Below are 20,380 nucleotides of genomic sequence, written 5' to 3' on the forward strand. Positions count from 1 at the left end.
ATGTTGCATAAAGAAAATCTTGTTCTGCACACTCAGTTTTGTTAATCCTAAATTACAAGAATTTTGTCATAGGTTTTGAAGATACAACATATATATGACGGGAAAAGAGCTTTTTTCAAGTGAGTGAAGTTTGGGGATGTACGTATTCCTTCATTTTGTAAAGGATAAAATAAGAAACTCTTGGATCAAACCAGGAAAAAAAAGCCTTATTGTCTTAAAGATTTTATTGCTACATGCTCCCCAATACAACGAACAGGATCAGTAGTGTACACTTTAATGACAGAGAGAGTAGCCTGGTAGAAAAGAAAGCAAAAAGGTACAACAATTATCTACACCCACACTGTATGTATGTAGAAGATAAAGACAGAGAATTCGACCTTTTGGAAATTTCCAAGTAACAAAACACACCCCATTTGTCTGTTTGAGGCTCAGGGTTTGTCTGCACAATATATTTAATACTAATGTCTCTGACCTTCAAAAGCCTTGCAGAAAGGTAGCAGCAATTCTTTAGAGGTGGCGAGTCAGTACTACAGTGGGTTAGATTATGCACATCATGATGTAAGATGTGTGGTGACCCCATACTCCCTTCAACAGGATTCATCTTCTTAAATTTCATTTACAATAAAAGACTTCTGACGACAGTTTTCACCCTTAAATTATCCTGGTCATCCAGTTATTATGCATAATCACCTCAGAAGTTTCTTTCCAGAATTTAACCTTTGGAGTCCTAACTTAGAATCCTACTGTTTTATAGTATGTTAGAGGCACACATCTGCTGTTCTTTCAAATAGGGCAATCATGAGGACTTCTCATGGGGAAGCAAAAATTGCACATGAATATTTAATATCCTACTTAGAAATTAAAGATGCTTGTAATAAAAAAAAAAAAAAAAGTCAAATAGTTTTTTTGTTTATTATAATTTTTAAGAATAAGATCAACAATTTCTCTACAGTAGTTTAGTTAGCTTAAATTTCTGTTCTATCCATATGACATAGCATGTACAAGTGTCTAGTTACATCTATTTTATCTTGGCAAAAAGGATAGTCAACTGCCCTTAGTGTAAATATTTAGTACATAAAATACTATCAAGAATTCAACTTTTAATAAATATCTTTAGTTCTCAATCCTATATACAAGTACTTTACAGCAACACACAGGAGAGAGTGTGATTGGGTGGACTGTGAACAAGATGGTTATTGACATAAATCACTAGTACATTATTGCAGTCAGATGCATTGTGCTTGTGGAGATTTTGAGGTGAACCATGCTGAAAAATAAATATCTCTCTCACCTTTAAACCAATGCTTCCAATAGGAAAAAAAAGAAATCTCTTTTAAGTCTTGCCACAGCTATTTCTTCTTGGTGCTACCACTATGATGCTTTTTTTTAGCTTCATAAAAGAACAACTGGATCGTCTGGAAAACACAACTCATTTTTGACTTGTGAATGTTACAGTACTTACAGTATATACATGCTTTCCTACACTGGTCTGACCTCTTAGGCAAGAGGAGACTTAAGGGACAGCACTGCAACTCCTAACCAAAGCAATGCCTGCTCAGTGTAGGCTGCAGGTGTCAGTGTTCATTTCACAGGCACGTAAAAGCATTTTTCCAACCTGTGACTGGAATTACACTAAAATGTCCAAACCAACTTTTAATGGGCAGGTGGCAATAAGCAGACTCATACTTTTAGAATTACACTTCTTCCCACTCCCCCCCCCAACCCCCCTCCTCTATTTGAAAAGAAAGCATCACATTGTTGATATTAAAGAACAATCAAACAACAAACTCTTTCCTAGTGTCAGTAGATGTAATTCATATGAAAATGGAACTTATCCTTTTATGACAATGCTGCTTAAAAAATCAACTTGTGGAATGTAAATAAGGCAGTACTCAATGGCAGGCACCTTGCAATTGTCCAGAATGTAACATACGTAAACAGTCGTCTGACAGCACAAAACTCTTAAAAATAATACTGATTTTCTGCAATATACAGTATTTACACAACAGCTGCAAATTTACTCATACAATATCCATTTATATAGATAAATTAGCAAAACAAGTCTCATTAATTCAGTTGTTCCACTGCAAAAGTATTTTGTATCATGTAAACGTTTGGTACTTCTTGTAGTGGGGTGTTTTCTACATGTGAGGGTTTAAAAACAAAAATACTGAGGACATGGCCACTCTCCCTGTACTAGAGCTTGACGGATGCCCTTGGCAACTTTTGTGCACTGTTAGGAATATTCTTTGGTGCTTTCCTCCAATGCATTCAAGCTATGCAGATGACAGTATGGAAGGAGGATGGGAGCAACTCAAAAGTGAACCAGCACTTCTTGTTCTTTGTATTTACAAGGAGAATTAATTGATGATCTGCAGCATCCTTCTCGTGGAAAGCAGCATGCACCGTAGTGTCCAGAAGTAAAGAAATGAAACACAAAGTGAACCAAAGCTTCTTTCTGCAAGTCTTCTCCATGTGGAATTCACATTCATCTTTCCACAGTGGAGGACCTCGAAGGCCATCTCTTGTCAATTTGCTTCTCACTCTTCTGTGAGGTTCTTGATGGAGAAGGAGCACCCACTGCGGTGTTATTAGCTGACACCACAGGAACAGCTGTGACCAGAGCACGGTCATTTGGAGGACCAAGACTGCTGCCGTTGGCAGGTGGCTGTTGGAGCAAAGCAAATAGCTTGGAAGTCTTGCTTGCCAGAGGAACTCTCCATTGTGGAAACTCAGCACCCTTGGACTTTGTGTTTGATGGAGGGACATGTGTGTCTGTATTCTCTTCTGTGAAGTGAAGCCTGCTCAGGCCCCTTCTCCCTGGCAGGAACTCTGCATAATGGGCGACTAAAGGCGTTGGCATCACCAAAGCTCTAGGCAAATCACTTTGACCAAACATCACTTCCTCCTCAGTTTCAGCAGCTTCGGTAAGGAATGGTGGTGGGAGAGTGCTGCTGCGCTTGCTGCAGGACTCACAGCACAGCTTGTTGTAGCCAGGGATGGAACAGTAACGTGCAAGAACTTCCATCTGACAGAAGATAGATTTGTCTCCCATACAGGGCTCATCTGCAAAACAAATGCAATGCTGATTGTAAACCTAATGAAGAGCACTGAAATATTCATACTGCATTTAGATGGGCATTGATAAAATAATGCCTGTTTTCAAAATGATGGGCTAGTCTGAGATGTTTAATCCACGAAAAAACTCACCAAGCCCCAGAAAACAAACCAGCCCTTTTAAAGAGGCAGCTCTGAGAACAACAACAAAAAAACAGAATTAATCAGTTACTTTGAAAATGCTGGCTTCTGTACAGACCAGTAGCAAACAGAGGAAAGTCATGTTTGTGGAGGTCTACAGACAGCCAGTACCAGTCATTCTACCTGCCTCAAATCTAGCCTGAGGATATTATCTAGCAATAAAATTAAAAACAAATTCATCTTCCTTTACAAAAATCCCAAGCAGTAATTTTGGGTCGAGTTGGATTCAATGATCCCTGTGGGTCCCTTTCAGCTTGGAATTTTCTACAATTCCACAAACTCTCAAAGATGCCTTTTACATCATCTCTTAAAATAAATGTTAGAAACATTTCTTAGTTTTTCAGTGACCCAAACATAAATGGAGAACTGATGGAAAGCTTCTAACAGATAGGTCAGATATAAGATGCCTTCAGATCATGCGAGGCATTCCTTTCAGTAAGCAAAAGACTTCTTAAAGAAGTCAAGGTTGAGATCTCAGAAACATCAGTCTTTTTTTGAGCATTTGCTGGATAATTGTGTTGCACGGATAGAGAAGCAGTCACGCTGATCAAAAAAGGTAGGGAGGAAAGCCTTAAAACACACTGAGTCTGAAGAAATATAACACTTTTATACTGAGCTAAGAGTACATCCATACCCAGGCTTCTTCAGTGTCATCCATCACATGAATTCAAAGGCAAAGTTCTACGTTTTAGTGTCACTTGAGCTGGGACAAACATTGAGCTTCTAGCACTTGAGAGTTGGTGGCAATATTGAGCTTATGTTTCCAATCTTGCAATCTGTTGTACTACCTACACCACCTAAATCAGGTGCAAAGGCTTTAGCAGCAGTGCAGAATCAGATGAAAAAATTACAAACACATAACACTTCCCAGGGCAGAAAACCAGCAACGAGGACAAATAATTGCTTGGTGCATCCAGTAACTATTCAAACACTTTAGGAAGAGACTAGCAGGACACACCCATTAACAGATTTTTCCTAACATACCACATTTTATTTGAAATGGTACTGATGGATTTTACTTAAATTAGAAGTATGCAGAACCATAATGTAAATGGCCAAAAGCTAACTCTGACTACTGAGAATATCTGTTCCATATGTGTCTTCCATTCATAGTTAGCAATTATTCAGTCAACATTTCAATGAGCAACAGATGGCACGTAATGCCACTTGCTAAGCTCTGAAATTAAATTAGCCTTCTGTACTGTGATATTTTCTCACTAGTATAGATGTTGTCTTACCGCATGTCAACAGTATGTTAGGCAACCAAGTGTTCCTTTTTTAAAATGCTAACTGTAGTCCAACCCCTCAATCAGTGTAGATCAGTTTAATTGCACTGAATTCAGTGAAATTGCACACTTGCATCAGAGGGCTTGTGGGATGCTGTTTATAAATAGCAAATTATATGACTCTGGCACATAATATAAATTTTTTCCTTGCTCCTAATCCTGATGGATTAGGATAGATGTTTATTGGTTCTTGACAAACCTGAGTTAAACCTGCAGCTTTGCCTGAGAATATATGTAGTCCATGAAAGCACTATAAGACTATTTTCAGCAGGAATGAGCATGGGAAATTCAAGGGCTACATTCACAATTCATCTAAACTAGTAAAGCTAATATTGAAACACAAATCTTTGCATCATATATAAAGTAATAATTATGCTTCCACGTAAATGAGATCATTTGATCTGGAAAATTGTGACAGTCATTAACACACTGTGATTTGTATCTATGTATAAGTGAAAGCAAATGTTACGACCTAAAATAGCGAACAAAGTCAAAAAAGAAAGAAGCAAATAATTATTTTTGCCACTCCATAGTGGCAGAGCATCTAATTTTGTCCTGTTTTCTAATGGCTGATTTTTCTGGTATTGATTTGCAATAGCTTTGATTTTGTGACTCAAATGGTAGTGCAAAGATTTGGTTTTGTACTTATCTACTTCCAGTAGGTTCCATAAGTACAATCTTGGAGCTACATACTCACATAATCCCCTTTTTTTACTTTTTAGGTTAATTCTGCACAACCTAGTCAACAATTTCCTATTCAGTACAGAAGTGCTTGTATCCTTCTGCTGATGTTCTCGGTAAAAGTTCTCCTTCTCACAATTTGTTACTTGCTTCACGGTAACTAAGAGTAGAAGACACAAGAAAGTGCATCGGTTCCCTAGCGAATCTTTAGAGGTGAAGCTAGGAATTTAAACTGACTCAAACATTTCACATTGCATTTTAGAAGTGACACAGTTCTTACCAAAAGGATCACCGTAGTTGTACATCCAGTGGGATGCTGGGTGAGAGCATCCCACTGAGAAATCTTGCTTTGAGCTGGAATCTGATATTTAGGCACTAACGTCTGAAACAACAGGTGGATTTTTTGCATTCTAAATCACGTATTGCAAAGCAGAGATAGCTCATAATAAGTCTATCCAAAGACCTGTTCATCAGTTTATGCAAGTACCATAAAATCAGTTTTTGTCATCTCTGCTGAGGCATCTGATAGAAGTGGTGGCTCTTCTCCTGTATGCAGACAAATGTTTTCTAATGAAATGGAAGACGAAGGTTAATGTGCCTCATACTACAAAAAGAATCACACTAACCGAGGATAATGCTCATCACAGTTCCATCTGAATTGAATTCTCAGCAATTCTGCATTTATACAATAAATCATTAGTCAATAACATCTGCTGTAGACAAATATTTTGCTATGTCTAATGCCCTGGAAATCAAAATAGTAACCAAAGCTATACAAACTTAAAAATAAACTATTACCACACTTTCCATGCATAAAGAGCTTACCTACACAAATATTACTGAATAATATCAATATTTTAGCTACATTCTCCCTAAACATAGAGTGTGGTAGAAACCACATTAGAAGTGTGTGGTGAAAAAGACAGACTATTTGGTCTGAAAGAATACTGTCAGCTACTAGTGCGGAGGCAGAAAAGGCCAATGCTATGGCCCAAATTCCTGAGTAGAACAGAGAGGTTTGCACTCAAAGAGGCTGGTACAGTGTGTCTGAGGAGCAGAATCCACAAGGTACCCTGTGGTTGTGTCAGAAGAATGAGGGACTTGGATTGATGCAGCTGCCTGGGCCCTTGTACTTAGCAGCATTTTTATTAAGACCAGGTTGTGCTGTAGGTTTGCTGCAGCAAGGCCAGATGGATCAGTACATTTCCTTGGCCATTACTTTAATTCTTTTTTTTTAAAGCTGCTGCAAGGTGTAATATATCCTCCTTCTTTAAGGAATGAATCTAGCATTTCAGAACCGTGCTAAGAAACTGAAGGACTTAGACATGACCTCACAAATCTTTCAGTGGGGCAAGTAAGATGGGTATGTATTAAGCATCTAAGAATGAAAAAGTAGAGTGAGTATTAACCAATGTGATTGAAAAGGACCTGTACAAGGCCATCTATTGCTTATTTCCCATATTAGCATATCCTAAGTCTTACAAGTCAGTGGCAGTTGGCTTTGAGTATGACTGAAAGAGACACAGTAAGACTGTGTGATGCCTAATTCTGAAAGACTGGAATTTAAAACTGGCCATTAAAGAATATCTCAGCTGATGCTTAAAATAGAGATTCTTTAAGCTGATGCTTAAAGCACAAGATCAAATCTATCTGAATCATTTTGTGAAGATGTAGCCCTTATTTTAGCTACCTTATTTAGAAATTTCCAAAATTTCTGTATCACCAGTGAATACAGACTGAAAAATCAGTCCATAATGAATAACTAATTTTCAATCTGCTACTTGTTTATAAAGACACAGATAGTGATTTGCTCCCACCTAGTGGATGCAGAATCTCTTAACTGTTCACTGCTCCCAGAATCATTTTCTCCTTTGAGTTCTTTCACTGGCAACAGCAGAAGACAAAAAAGAGCAACGCATAGACTTTCACTAGACTTGTGGCAAGCAGTTACATTCAGTCTTTAGGAAAACATACTGCAATTGCTAAGAAGTTTTTTTTCTTTTTTTTTCCCACCAGCCAGTGATACAACAGACCTTCATCTCCAGCACAAATTTTTGCAAATACAACTTAGGTTAACAACTCCAACCCCCCTATTTTAACATGTTTATAAGAGAGGGCCCCAGTAAGCAACACAGATCACCCTGAACTAGAATATCAGTAATGTGCTGGACTGAAAAACAAGGCACCGTTAGCTGGAATGAAGCAGGAGGGTCACCAGTGAATGACATATTTTCTAGCATGCAAGAGATAAAGTGTGGTTGACACCAGGCAGTGTAGTATCTCTAAAACACAGCACTGTGCAAATGTGGCACATACGCTACCTGATCGTAAGCACAGGCTCTGAGTTGTCTTAGAAACCAGTCCATAACAACACAGTAGGTTCACCAGGTAGAACTGAAACTTCAGGCAGGATTAAATAAAGTGAATTATTTTTCATCAGAGTTCGCTCAAGTATGAAATCCAGGTCTCTAACCCTGGAACCATACTATGTACTGACACACTGCGCTGAGACAGGAACAGTTACATCTAATTTGCTGCAATCAGTTTGTTTCCTTACCATTACAGGGAGGGAGTTTACAAACCCTCACTGATTCTGGCTTTTCTCCATTGCAATGGTCACCAGCGCGGCATATGATCTGCCGGGTCTCGGTTCCTTCCCCACAGGTCACAGAACACTATGAGACAGACACAAGACAACTCAGGGTATTTCACAGCGATGTGCAATAGTCAATGTGTCTAAAATAGCCCTGGGCTAGTTTCAAATCAGGCTATATATTCCAGCAGTTTATTTTGAGAGCAGGCTTTAGTGAAGGCTGACATTATGGAAAAATATGTCAAGGAAGAGAAGTGCAATTTCATCAGTCCTTGCTTTCTGCAATATCAAATTTATTATTAGAGTATATTACCAATTTTTCTTCTTAGTCTTCCAATTATTTCTTGTCAGTGTAACAGAAATGGAACAAAAAAGGCATGGAATTCTAACTCAGTGTTCACTGTGTTAGCTGCAGCATTCAGGTGTTTGTTCCTAGGACATCACAGGAATATTAACACTTACAGAAACTGTGACACCAATGCAAGTCCACATTGGTGTGAAAAAGAAAAAAAAGAAAAAAAAATAAAAAATTATGCTTTCCTCAGAATTGGGGAAAAGTTGGAAAGTTGACAAAAACAAAATGGCTACATTTGTTCTGCACAATTGTGTATTTGACACTGTGGATATTTTCAGTGTTTCTAGACAATTAGGGAGAGCTACAGAAGCCAAAGAGCCAGTAAGACATTATCTACTGCTGATTGTCATGTTTTGGAGATCTCCAACCAGAGCAGGCAGGAACGTTCACCACAGGCACAGCTCCAACATCAGAGGTGTGAGGTGTTACCAAAGGTACATTACTCATTCACAACTGCTACTTGCCTACCTCAGACCAGGGCCCAGCTTTCCACTGTGCAGGGCATGGTACTCGGTTGCATGGCCTGCGACTCTCAGGGCGATCTCCACTACAGTACTTGAAATGGACAGAGCGGTTTGCACCATCATGAAGGGGCTGAATGCAGCGCACAGTGCGGATCTGGTAGCCTGAATTCCCACAGGTTTTTGTGCAGTATTCCCACTCATCTGCTGCCCACCTTGAAAGTAAAAAAAAAAATAAAGTGCCATCACAACTTTTATCATTATCCAAACTGCTGTCAGTTCAGTCAGTTCTTAGTATGTTGTTTTTTCATGCTTTTTTTTTGGGGGGTGGGGTGGGTGGTGTGGGAAGGGTAGGAGGGATCTTATACAACTTATAAGCAAGATCTTATAAAACTGAAACAACAACAACAAAAAACCAACAACCAAAGCGCATCCATTACATAAGATCTCCACTCTAGAAAGCTATTAGCATCCTACCAAATTTGGCTTGACTTCATTTTCACCCCTACCACAAGGAGCAACCATTTGTATACCTATGCATGACCAACTTACAGAGGCCGTGTGCATTCCTGAAGATTACACATTCTACGAATGGGCTTTGGCTTTTTGCTGGCTTCACAGAAGCTGCGATGAACCATTTTGTTATCACTTTTCCTGCGGCACCCATATTTGGTATATTGGAACCCTGGAAAATATTTCAGAAAAAGAAATTAGAAAAGAAATTCAGAAAAAGAAGTTAGAACTGTTTTTGTTTAAATATAACTTTCAAGTACAATTAAATGGTTTTACATGACAGATATTTACAAGGTATTAAAATGTGCTCACAATTTGTTCCATTGACAGGCATAATATTATTGCAGAGTGCTCTTTTGATGTTGTTTAAAACATGGCACTATAGTAGGTTTATAAGGCCAGAAGGGACTCCTGAGACTTTTTAACCTCTGCACTGCACACACAGATCATGGTACAGAAGAGGGGAGAAATTACCCCCTTAGTATCAAGCAGCAGGTCACTTACTAACCAGGGAATGAACTCAAGACCCGGGTCATTTTAGCATTCTTGCTGCCCGAACAAGTTACCTGCTCAACTGCTCTACACAGGAGTTAATTAGAAATTTACCCATTATTTGCATAGGAATAACACACTGTAAGCAAAGTGAATGGTCAGTAGCAAAACACGGCTGAGTGCATACTTTCAAAGTGACCTTAGGTTCTAAATTAAACATCTAAAGAAGACTTTTTCTTTCTAGGCTGGAAGTGTGACACTTCTGAATAATCGAACGCTTAAGATATTTTAAGTTTAGGCACCCAAAATAACAAGCTGTTTCTGAAATGGAAGCCCAAGATTTCTAAAGCATTCACTTCCCCCACCTCTTACTCTTCCACTTCTGGTAATCTGTCATTTATTACTAGAGGGTGCTACATCATCTGTTTACCTCCACCACAGGGTTTGGAGCACTGTGACCAACTTTTCAACGCCCACTCAAAAGTATCTATTTCCTCCTGTAGGACGTTGTTGCTGTTGATAGTTGGTACTGAATCCTCGTGAATGATGTATTTGTAAGTCAGGCTAGATCTTGTGTCATTCTCCCGAGGAATGATCTATTAATAATCAAATGCAAACAGTGGTAGAAAACCAAAACTATTAGTTATTCTGTTGCTGAGTAAAGAAATCACAGCCTCTTAAGGAAACATGCTAACTGCTGGTTAACTAATTGCGAAAAAAAAAACTTTTCTTTTTCATCTTCAGAGCTATAACCAACAATATAAGATCAACAGAGCTGTTTAAAATGAGATGCCTTTCCAGTGCTAGAGTTATTAGTTGGCCAAGTAGGACACCTCTATCAGGGTGAAATGATACTGTGGCTCAGTGATATACTTGGCAAGAGAGCAAACAGCATTTGACATATAATGCCTGTTTTCGTCCAAAGTGTCTCACTGACATTTGAGAACACAGTACTGGAACATTACTGCTGCATGAACAGGCACCATTTTACCAAGGAGAGTAACAGCTAGTGAGGAAAGGGCTTTAGCCCGTCAGCTGTCTCATCTGCAAAGGTCTTTCAGAGAGGCATTACACAGCAAGGTCTAATCCTGGCACAACCTCTATGCTGGCTACATACTTCGGTAAAAGACAAAATCACCATGTTCACACTGTTTGACATACAACCTACCAGGACAACCACTGCATCATGCAAAGGCCCATCAGTGTGCAGAGTTTCTATGTCGTCTTCTATATTGTATTCCCATTCCACACCCAGGTCGATGAAAGATCGGGATCTGGCTTCCTCCCCTTTTCCATTCAGAATATAGTGTCCTGTAGCCTGGTTCTTAATTGCTGAAAGGATTGAAAGGAGTGACAGTCGTGCCTCTTTCTCATATCATCTCCAACTATGGAGGCTTATGTGAAACTTGACAGGAGACATGACAGAAAGCCTCTTGGACAAATCCTACCAACAAGGGCTGTAGATGCATTTGTGCAGGAAAAGGCCCTCCAAGGCCACCTCATATAGCCACCAAATTCTAGTCTGATGATAGGTGCATCTGAATATTTGATTCAACTTTGTACCACCTTATCCATATGAATTAGGTACATAAAGTACCCCCTCACATGCAATATGCATGTTTTTCCATATTGGCATAGTTCCCAAGAAGTATAGGTAGTAGCAAGAAACTCAGGTCAAATCTTCAGAGTCTCCTGTCCTCCCTGCTTGCAGAAGACCAAACCCAACACTACTGGGAAGGTCCATCAGTGTAACAGACATCTCAGCACACTACAAACGCATTTCTTATATTCCTTAGTTAATAAAAGTGACACTTTTTCCCCACACTTCAGCTTCTTTGGCATACATATGTGTGTGCCAGATGCTAAAATCAATAGGTAGAGTCAAGGCATTCAAGCCTCTGGGAAACGGACTGTTTGAAGTCCCTGCCACACATTTTGAAAATCAGGACACATCAGGATTACAAGCCAATAAATTAGAAACCTAGAGAAAGACTCATTTTTCTCTTCTGTACATCTTTTTCTATATCACCATAAAATGCGATTTAAAAATATGCCGACATCTCACATGCTCCTATTGTTATAGGAGTCCAAATGGAAGAGTTTTGCTGTGGACCTAGTTAGAAATGTGGTGAAGCCACTTTCCGCCAAAACAAAATGATTCTCTCAGGGGTACTATCACATTGTGCTTGGTCCAAATTGAAGTCCTCAAACCTAAAAAGCCAAGAGTTTTTCTCTTGGACATTATCACAGCCAAAATTATTTCCTCCCTTCTGTATTTATTTATTTTTTTAATTTCTTTTTTTATTCTTACTAACTTTTTAATAACTGGTGTAATTCTGCCTAAAGAGTTTACAATTCAGACACTGCCATAGCATATAAAGAACTGATTAAATATACGCCAAAATCAATGGTAGAACCTCATTCCTCCAGTGTAAGCTAAAAATCCCTTTGGCATTACAGAGTGATAAGTAGCAAGATACAAACTGATATAACAACAATATGATCTTTTCTACAATAGAAAAATTCAAAATGAAAGGGACTGAAAATATACCACAAGTTTCCCAGTCTTTTCATCAAAAAAGCTGTTGCTTGCAATCTGCAGCAAATAAAACTGTTAAAGATATTGAAGATACTGAATCAACTTATTAGAACACATCTTTTTTTTTTACCTTGACAATATCATTTAAATAAGAGTGATGAGAGTCTTTTATTAGTAAACATGCAAACTGGGATCAGTCTAATATTTTGAGGGATTCATAAGCTTACATCATCAGTCTGTAACATGCGATTCTGTATGCAGAAATTGACCTTTACTCCTTTAGTTTGGTTCTCATTTCTCAGGTTCCTCTGCATGACTGCCCATGCTTCTCATCATGCCTCAAAGCCAAACCTGAGGGAGGAACTTACCAAGAAAATGAGGAGAAGCCTCGTCTTCTTGGATAAACACATGTCGAGCACCAGGAGGGATGTCAAACATCTTAAGGTACCCTTTGGCATGTGTAGTAGTCAATGGAGAAAGCAGAGGAGGAAATAAAAAGTAATAGCCATGGTTAGGAGCGCTCTACGTTATCCAGCCTCTACTTGCAGAAGGGGGCATCCACCAACTGAGAAGCAGTGTCAGAAAGGAACCGATCAAATAGCTTTGTAACGAATTTGACATGACCTCCTTGTGTTTCTCCTCTTTCCAGAAGGAAAGAGAAACCAGTTACAAATCTATTTGTCTCTTCATTAGCTGTACTGCCATAGGTCACATTAATTAACAATTCAGGCAAAAAAAAAAATTGTTTCCAATGTTTATAAGTATACAGGGGAGAATAACGATTCTTCCCGATTATTTTTTTCCAAATCACTCATCAGCCAGACTACAGGATTTGAGTTTACTTACTGTCCTGATATACATACGTCTCTTCAGTGTGCTTGTTTACTTTTGAGACATCAATGATTTTGGAGAAAGGTGGATGTAGTAAATTGTATTGCCACTACACATAAGGAAGGGCTTGTCTACATGGAAGTTAATCCAAACAATTCAAAACTACATATGTAAAATGCATTAATTCAAGTATTACAGATGAAATGAAAGGGCTGAATTCAACTCTATACAGTTAAGAATAAACAGCTGTTCCCAAAGACAGTAGTTCATATTTTAAATTTCAATTATTTTTCAATCTAAATACTTAGTGTAATGTTCAGCATGTCGTACTTCATTCAGGAAGACTAAAATCCATCTTGAGAACCTGTCAGCAGTCACTTCTATTACAAGTTTTAAACAAGAGCTTCACAACCACTGAAGTGAATCTAATTAATTTGATATAAGGATGCAAAACTCTGAGTGTATGACACTTTCATATTTCTGTATTTTCCCTTTAATGTCTGCATATTCAGTTATGACTAATCTCCTTGGATCCATTACTAAAGAATGAAGAGCCACATATGCATAATGTCACAGACTTGGCTGATGAGAGTCTGCAAAAACAGCATTTGATGTTGACCATCTTTTGAGCACATGAAACACAAAGCTTTTGCCTGATTTGGTCTTATGTGTCCATGCCTTGTTGGAGATGAGAACTGCAGCAAGAACTCTCCAGTTGCCATGGATGCCTCTTTCTGCAAGCACTTGAACTTACCCAGAGTATTTTTAGACTCCTTTGTTTCAGAAAGGGAAATATTGCGTGCTCCTTTGGGCAATGTAAATGCTCCTCTCGTCTTCCCTTAAATAGAATGTCTATAATTAGTGTTACCGGAGCCAAGTCTCATTATTTCATTGACTACATTGTCAGCCAGATGGTCTTAACAAATAGAAAGTATGATTTACATTATACGTTCAAATGCACTTAAAGCAGCATTAGACACATCTAGCAAATTTTAATAGTCAATGAAATTTAGACCAGTGAAAATTCAGGTAGGTGATTTTAAGTTGGATACTTGCAGATTTCATTTTCCAGAAACTTGAATTCTTTTTGGCACCTCTTGCTTAAATGTTTTCCTGTTGGAAGAGGTCAATTAGTCTTTTTAATGACTAGACTGCCAAAGATACTGTAAAACAATAAATATTTCATAAACACTTTCATTAACATTTGGAAATGGCTGACTAATAGCAGTATTTCCTGAACTGTATTTCTAGTACTCTCTATCACTTAGAACTGTAGTGCTTTCCAGACACTGAGAACACTGTGAAAACTCTCATTAACATGCTGACACCTCACAAGACAAGGCAGTTACCTAGTGGCTCCCAGGCAAAAATACTGAGCCACCACATGATGGGGTTACTATTTGATTTTGCCCTCTGTTGACCTCTCATTGGCCTTGTTATCTCCTATGGAGTAAGCCAAACCACAAGCTCAGGCCATACACCAACTGCAAGTTATAAGTTGTAAACTACTGCTTTAGAATACAGAAACCAGACACACCAGAAAAAAAAAACCCTTACTGGACTGGATCCAGAATTGTGACATGAATATTCCCTCTGCCCCCACTTTACTTTTAGTCAAAAAGGTTAGAAATATGCTTACAAGGCTGAGCACTAATTTCTGCTGATTACCGTGGTGTGTTTTTTTCTGTTTGTTTTCAGAAAAGCAAAGCAACTGCCAGCTCAAGAAACACACAGGCCTATATAAGAGGCTCAAATTATAGTCTCAATTCCATTACTCCCCACATCACAGTAATTCTTGCGTAATTTCATGTCTAATCCACCAGTTGCTTTCATCACCTTAAGAAAAGTTCTCTAATGGCATTTAAAGCTACAAGCAGTAAATGTCTCCAGTCGCTTTGTAATTAATACATATTTTCAGCAGAATACTTTACATATTTTCTTTCCATCTGCACATTATCTTTGTCCAAGTTTAGTTTGGTTGGTCACTTCCTGTCCAATTGTAATTACCGATGCTGCAGTAAAGCTTGCTTCATGGCAGCAATTACCAGTTTTTAAACTGTTAACACAGATATTCATGTTATTTGTCCCTAAGTCTTTCTCCACTCTATCTTAAAATATTTAGTTCTATCAATGATGTCCCTGGAATAGCTGCTACCAGTCATACAGAAGATGCGTATCCCCGAGTACCTTCCCCAGACAGAAATAAAAGCAATATAGGGAAGTCTTAAAATACTCAGTATTCTTAAAAATATATGTAGACAAGATTATGGTACCCTAGCTCAACAAACAACTGACCAGAAAGAGATTTCTGAGAAGTCCAAGGGGTCTTGAATTATTATTGATAAAAGGTGCGTTACAGAGTATCCCAGTCCAGCCTGAAAACTTTAACCAGGTTAACGTCATGTGTTTCATTGGATATAATTAGCAAGAGAAATGAATGCTTCTGCCAAAATGTTTCTGTCCTTTGTTCACAATTAAGTTGAATTTACTTTTCATTTATTTATTTGACTGAAAGGCTACAATCTGTGACAAGACTGATTTGACATGAGGATCCAAGTGTTCATATGAAAAGAAGTTCAGAACTTACAACCCTTGAGTTTAGGTTTAAGAAGAAAAACTTCTGAAAAGCTTATACTTAAAAGGTAGGGAAAATATTTCTTCTAGTCCCCTCCCACAGAAAAAGGCACGCTACGCTTAGCATCAGGCAAAGCACCTCGATTTCTTCTGACTGTCACTGTTAGGACAATAGATAATTTTTTTTTGACAGAACTCTGTATCCCCATGTAGCGCAAACACTGTCTGTGGGCTTCAACATTTACAAAGAACTAAACATGCTCTGCCTGGGCAATATTTCTAGATACACTGCACAAAGCGAGTTTTTCTTCTAATAGGTCCTTCAAAAGACAGTGACATTACAGTGCTTTAAAGGATCTCATTTCTTTATCAAGCACTAAACTATTACAGCACATCAAGCTAAAATGTTTGTTTTGCTACCTAGAATTAAGCCGCATTTCTGATCAGTCTTCAAAAACAATAAGCATGACAGAAACATGTGAGATAATAGAAACCATACTCAGATGCATGAATATGCTATTCCTACCAAGCTTTTTGGGAGTGCGGGTAAAGGTTCCTTTCACAGTTCGGCAATGGGAGTTATCTCCACCACAGACACCACACTTATCTTCGGCCTTATTCGAACCAATTTCCTTGTCACAACCCACTTTCTGCAGAGTGAAGAGCAAAAAGAAACACGGTTTTATCATAAGCGGTAAGGTTTAGCTGTAGAGGGAAGCAATCTCAAAATCAATGCATAGCGGAAATTACCACCCAGCACTGATCTATTTCATTTAAACACAAATTACTTGAAAAGCCTGTTGCTGGGTAATGGTTGCCAGGTGAAAAACAGGAATTGATTCTCAGATTATATCCACTGTACGTCAAGACTAGGAAAGATGGAAAAGAGAATAATAGGGACAATTCCTATCAGATGCAAAACTAAGTGCAAAAATGGCAAAAGAAATTATCAGTTGAAGAAAAATGAAGTGTTTCTACAGAACAGACTTGTGTCATTGCTCCAATGTAATATAATTCTGAAGTAATTATGAGGGATATGATGCTGCAAATATTTCAAAGCATCTGCAAAGTCTGTCTCAGTTGTCTAACACAGCACAGTCCAAACTCAGCAATGAGCTTGGGAAGCTGTCACTCACCACACATTCTCCACGAACACAAATGCTGTAGGGATCTTTATATGAACAGCGAGTCCCATCATGTGCCAATTGCTTCATATAAGCAACATCTCCTGTTTCTTTGGATTGGCAGTACAGGTGGCATCTCTTATTAGCTGCATAGCAGGAAAACAGACATAACTGCGTAAGTTAAAAGCAATCCAGATGAGCTTCAGAAAAACATTTCACTAAAGGCATAAAGAAAATATTGCAGAGATAGAAGGGACCTTAAACAGACACCTAGGGGGAAAAAGCAACTAATTTGCTTTTGTGTGAATTATGGGCCTATCGCCATCACAGATACTCTCACAGAAATCAGCTTGCTTCCGAAGAGGCTCCTAGAACTGGGTTCCCCACTATACTTCAAGTAGTTTGATTCTGTTGCAACAGTGCTGAGTTTAGGAAATCACGTCACGAGAAAGAATAGAGGATTTGGATTTCAAATTCCTTTAGCCTTTTTGGAAAATCCCAGCTCAACAAATATTTCCTTATCACTACCTGAATCTGATCCCCTAGCTATGCATATTAAGAGTTTCAAAGAAGACGCCTGAGGAAAAAATACCAGCAACTCAAAGCAACTCTGAAGCCCCTTTCAGCAAGCAACAAATATTTATGCTTGAAGCTGTCCCTTTTTACTCAAGATAACCGATAGATTATATTAATGTTAGGAGTGAAGAGTCAGGCTCAAGCAGACGGACCTATCTAAGAATGGGAAAATACTAAATAGGACTTCTCAGGCAGCGACACTGGAAACACACTATTACAACTTCCAGTGCAATTTCCTAGCAGCAGCCCTCTTTGAGCATTAATACTTTGCACTCATATAGATGAACAGCTGTATGGGAGAGAGGGCAAGAAGAGTCCTTAAGGATCTGAGCAGCAGCTTTCCACGCTTGGCCCCAACAAGCAGAGCCAGAACTTCACAGTGCAGTGCATTGATTGCTAAAGCACCCACCAGCTATTCCCTCTGGAGTTGAGAGCCTCTATGTCTCTTGCTACATCCTGCTCACACCAGGAAGAGGATGAAAGTTAGAGGTAACCAGCTGGACAAGGGTTGGGGAAATCACAACTGTCTTATGCTGCACCTGTTCCTTTACCCTGGTCCATCCTGTTCTCCTGCTTTTTAGTCATACCTACATTTGTTCTCACCCTGTAGTCTCTACATGGCAAATGGAACATGATCCCTATAAGATCTGTGAGATTCCAGCACTGACTTGTAATAAACACAAATAACAGAACTTACAGTCAGGGTGTTCATATGGCAGCCAGTGGTGTTTGCTGTTCTGATACTCAAAGTGGGAATTGCGCTGCTGACATTGCTGTGCTCTGAAGTCCTCAAAGTGCTTCGGACACTCTTCCGTATTGCAGAGTTGAAACTCAAAATTGACACCAGCACAGTCTTCACCTCCATTAATTGGCCTATGGAAAGAAAACATCTGAGAGATTATAAAACCCTCTAGACTTTGGGCCTAGGATTTTGTTATCAGTCCTAAGTGGAATTTCACACTCAATTCTAAAGAGACAATTTTACAAAAAAGGAGTGTGAACTGATGGAACTGGAAATAAAGCAGTTACCTTGCACAGATATGCACTTGCAGTGTAACCTCTATGCTTACTCAAGCATCCCAAAGGCATATGTTAACATGCAGAAACAATACATATTCACATCTATGCTGCCAGTAGTTGAAGTACAACTGGAGATCATCTAATAGTTTATCCCAGAGCTTGTTGAGCTTGCACTCTATGATCTCTTCACAGTCTTACACATCAGTTAAATTTTTCATAGGATGGTGTTCCACAGGCTTTCCTCTGGAAATTACTGGATTCACTAAAAATGATTCTGGCTCCCTGCAAAAGGTGATGTTTCAAGGGGCTTGAACACAATGTGAATTTTAGGAGATTCCATATCAAAACATAAATGCCATTTCAGCTGACACCTGCAGTGATTACTAATTGACTCAAACTGCCACCAAGGTAGAAGACCTACATTGGATTGTTGCACTGACGTGTTCGGAAGCGAACTCCAGTTCCACAGGTTCGGGAGCATGAGCCAAATTTTGTCCAGGGTCCCCAGTTGCCATCCTGCTTCAGCTGGTTGGCATTCTTCCACATGCAGTGACCTTTGTAGCACCACTGAGAGAAAACAGGCATGCAAAGCAGAGGACAGCAGAAACAAAATCAAACCAAACATATAATCACAGTGAATTTAAAAGTGCATAGAGGTGAACTCATGGAGCAAAGACAGTCTTTGTACTCTGGAACCAGGAGTGCCCAGTCCCTCTCTTTCATGGATGTCTGTTCCATGGATAAGCAGCAATGCCACATCTCATTGTGTACCCTTCCATGGGCAGAAACACAAAGATCAATATTCTGATGTTCTTCTGACTTCATTTAAGTCATCCTTTGTCTCACACAAATCCTAATTCCTACCATTTTTTTACAATGAATTTTTATGTTCTGACTACTGTACCACCGGGTAAGGTCCTTGCTGAAGATTAGTAGCTTTTTTCTTCTTTTTTTTCCCCTCATAATGGTCAAACATTATATTCATGCAAACAAGCTGCAACAGTGGGCTAGTTACTAGTCAGCAAGTTTTTTGCCTACTGGTTAGGGCATTTCCAGACATTAGAAGTGGCTCTCCTGTAGCTCAAAATACTTGGAATTTGTTAAATAAACATTTGCTTGAGTATAATTGTATAATCAAAATGAACTAGCAGCAGGGCATTCTCTAGTGGGGATGTTAAAGACAAAATTAAAGAGCTAATCCTAAGCCTATGCAAACATTTAGCCACAGGATGTCTGGACCACAAGTACTTAGAAGAGTTTGAGGCTATGTACTCCCATCCTACAGTGATCTTGTCATCTGCTACCATGGATCCTTAATGACACTTTCAGGGCACTTTGCAGAAGAGAGAATAATATTTAAAAAAAAAAACAACAAAACCAAAACAAAACAAAACAAAAAAAAAAACCATAACAAAAAGGACACAGAAGGAAAGGAGAGTATCCTACACCTCACCTACAATTTTAAGACCCTCACCCTTCAAAATTTAGCTTATATGTCAACCAACTTTGTACATTTCAAAGAAGAAAAAGTGGGAAATCTCTCTCTTTTTCCTTTCTTTGGTGCCACCTGGGTGATGCTGTGTAATTGTCTATTATCCTGTGTGCTTTTCAACCCAAATTAATGCATATGACTGTATTTCTTTTTAACACATAGTGGAAACACAGTACTCACTTTTCCAGGGGCACATTCTGTCCCATCGAGTGGAGGTCCTTTCTTAGTCTTACAGAAATATGGGTTATCTGGATGGCTACACCACAACTGCTTGCACGGGTCAAAGGTTCGGAACTGAAATGCAAGACATTTATGAGATGAAATATAACATTAGATCATAGATACTTCTTGGGTAAGGATTCAGACCAACCAGTCAGTTAATCTAGCACAGCCACCAGTAAGTCAAGTATCTTCAGAAAGAAAAGGGCAATGATTACTCCCAGCATCCTCTGGTCCTGAAGGAAGGAGGAGATGCCCAGAAGTGGAAGGAAAATCAGTTTTCTCCCCTACTTCCTTGAGATCACAGGCTTACAGCCACAAGTCTGTGTCATGGAGACCACATTGCTGTCCTCTTGACCATTAAAC

General features: G+C 38.9%; 1 protein-coding gene across 10 annotated transcripts in view; it reads right to left on the reverse strand.

The window, feature by feature from the left end:
• Positions 1 to 206: 206 nt before the first annotated feature.
• ADAMTS3 (ADAM metallopeptidase with thrombospondin type 1 motif 3) overlaps positions 207 to 20,380 on the reverse strand; it is a 114,987-nt gene continuing 94,813 nt past the window's right edge. For 6 of the 10 annotated variants that reach the window (XM_015861759.3, XM_085546853.1, XM_015861764.2 and 3 more), the window contains 14 exons: positions 19,976 to 20,089; positions 18,725 to 18,870; positions 17,981 to 18,156; positions 16,720 to 16,853; positions 16,110 to 16,233; positions 14,066 to 14,122; positions 13,764 to 13,847; positions 12,547 to 12,627; positions 10,808 to 10,971; positions 10,070 to 10,235; positions 9,187 to 9,319; positions 8,642 to 8,849; positions 7,783 to 7,900; positions 207 to 3,066 (listed from right to left, as the gene is read on the reverse strand). In XM_015861759.3, the coding sequence (XP_015717245.2) occupies positions 2,489 to 3,066; positions 7,783 to 7,900; positions 8,642 to 8,849; positions 9,187 to 9,319; positions 10,070 to 10,235; positions 10,808 to 10,971; positions 12,547 to 12,627; positions 13,764 to 13,847; positions 14,066 to 14,122; positions 16,110 to 16,233; positions 16,720 to 16,853; positions 17,981 to 18,156; positions 18,725 to 18,870; positions 19,976 to 20,089 (2,283 nt within the window). In that variant the 3' untranslated portion in view covers positions 207 to 2,488. The remainder of the gene's footprint in view (positions 3,067 to 7,782; positions 7,901 to 8,641; positions 8,850 to 9,186; positions 9,320 to 10,069; positions 10,236 to 10,807; positions 10,972 to 12,546; positions 12,628 to 13,763; positions 13,848 to 14,065; positions 14,123 to 16,109; positions 16,234 to 16,719; positions 16,854 to 17,980; positions 18,157 to 18,724; positions 18,871 to 19,975; positions 20,090 to 20,380) is intronic. The other 4 variants (XM_085546859.1, XM_085546854.1, XM_015861762.3 and 1 more) reach the window with 2 other exon arrangements.

Source organism: Coturnix japonica, chromosome 4, assembly GCF_054131305.1.
Source record: "Coturnix japonica strain WE chromosome 4, WE-NBRP24, whole genome shotgun sequence".
NCBI lineage: Eukaryota > Metazoa > Chordata > Aves > Galliformes > Phasianidae > Coturnix > Coturnix japonica.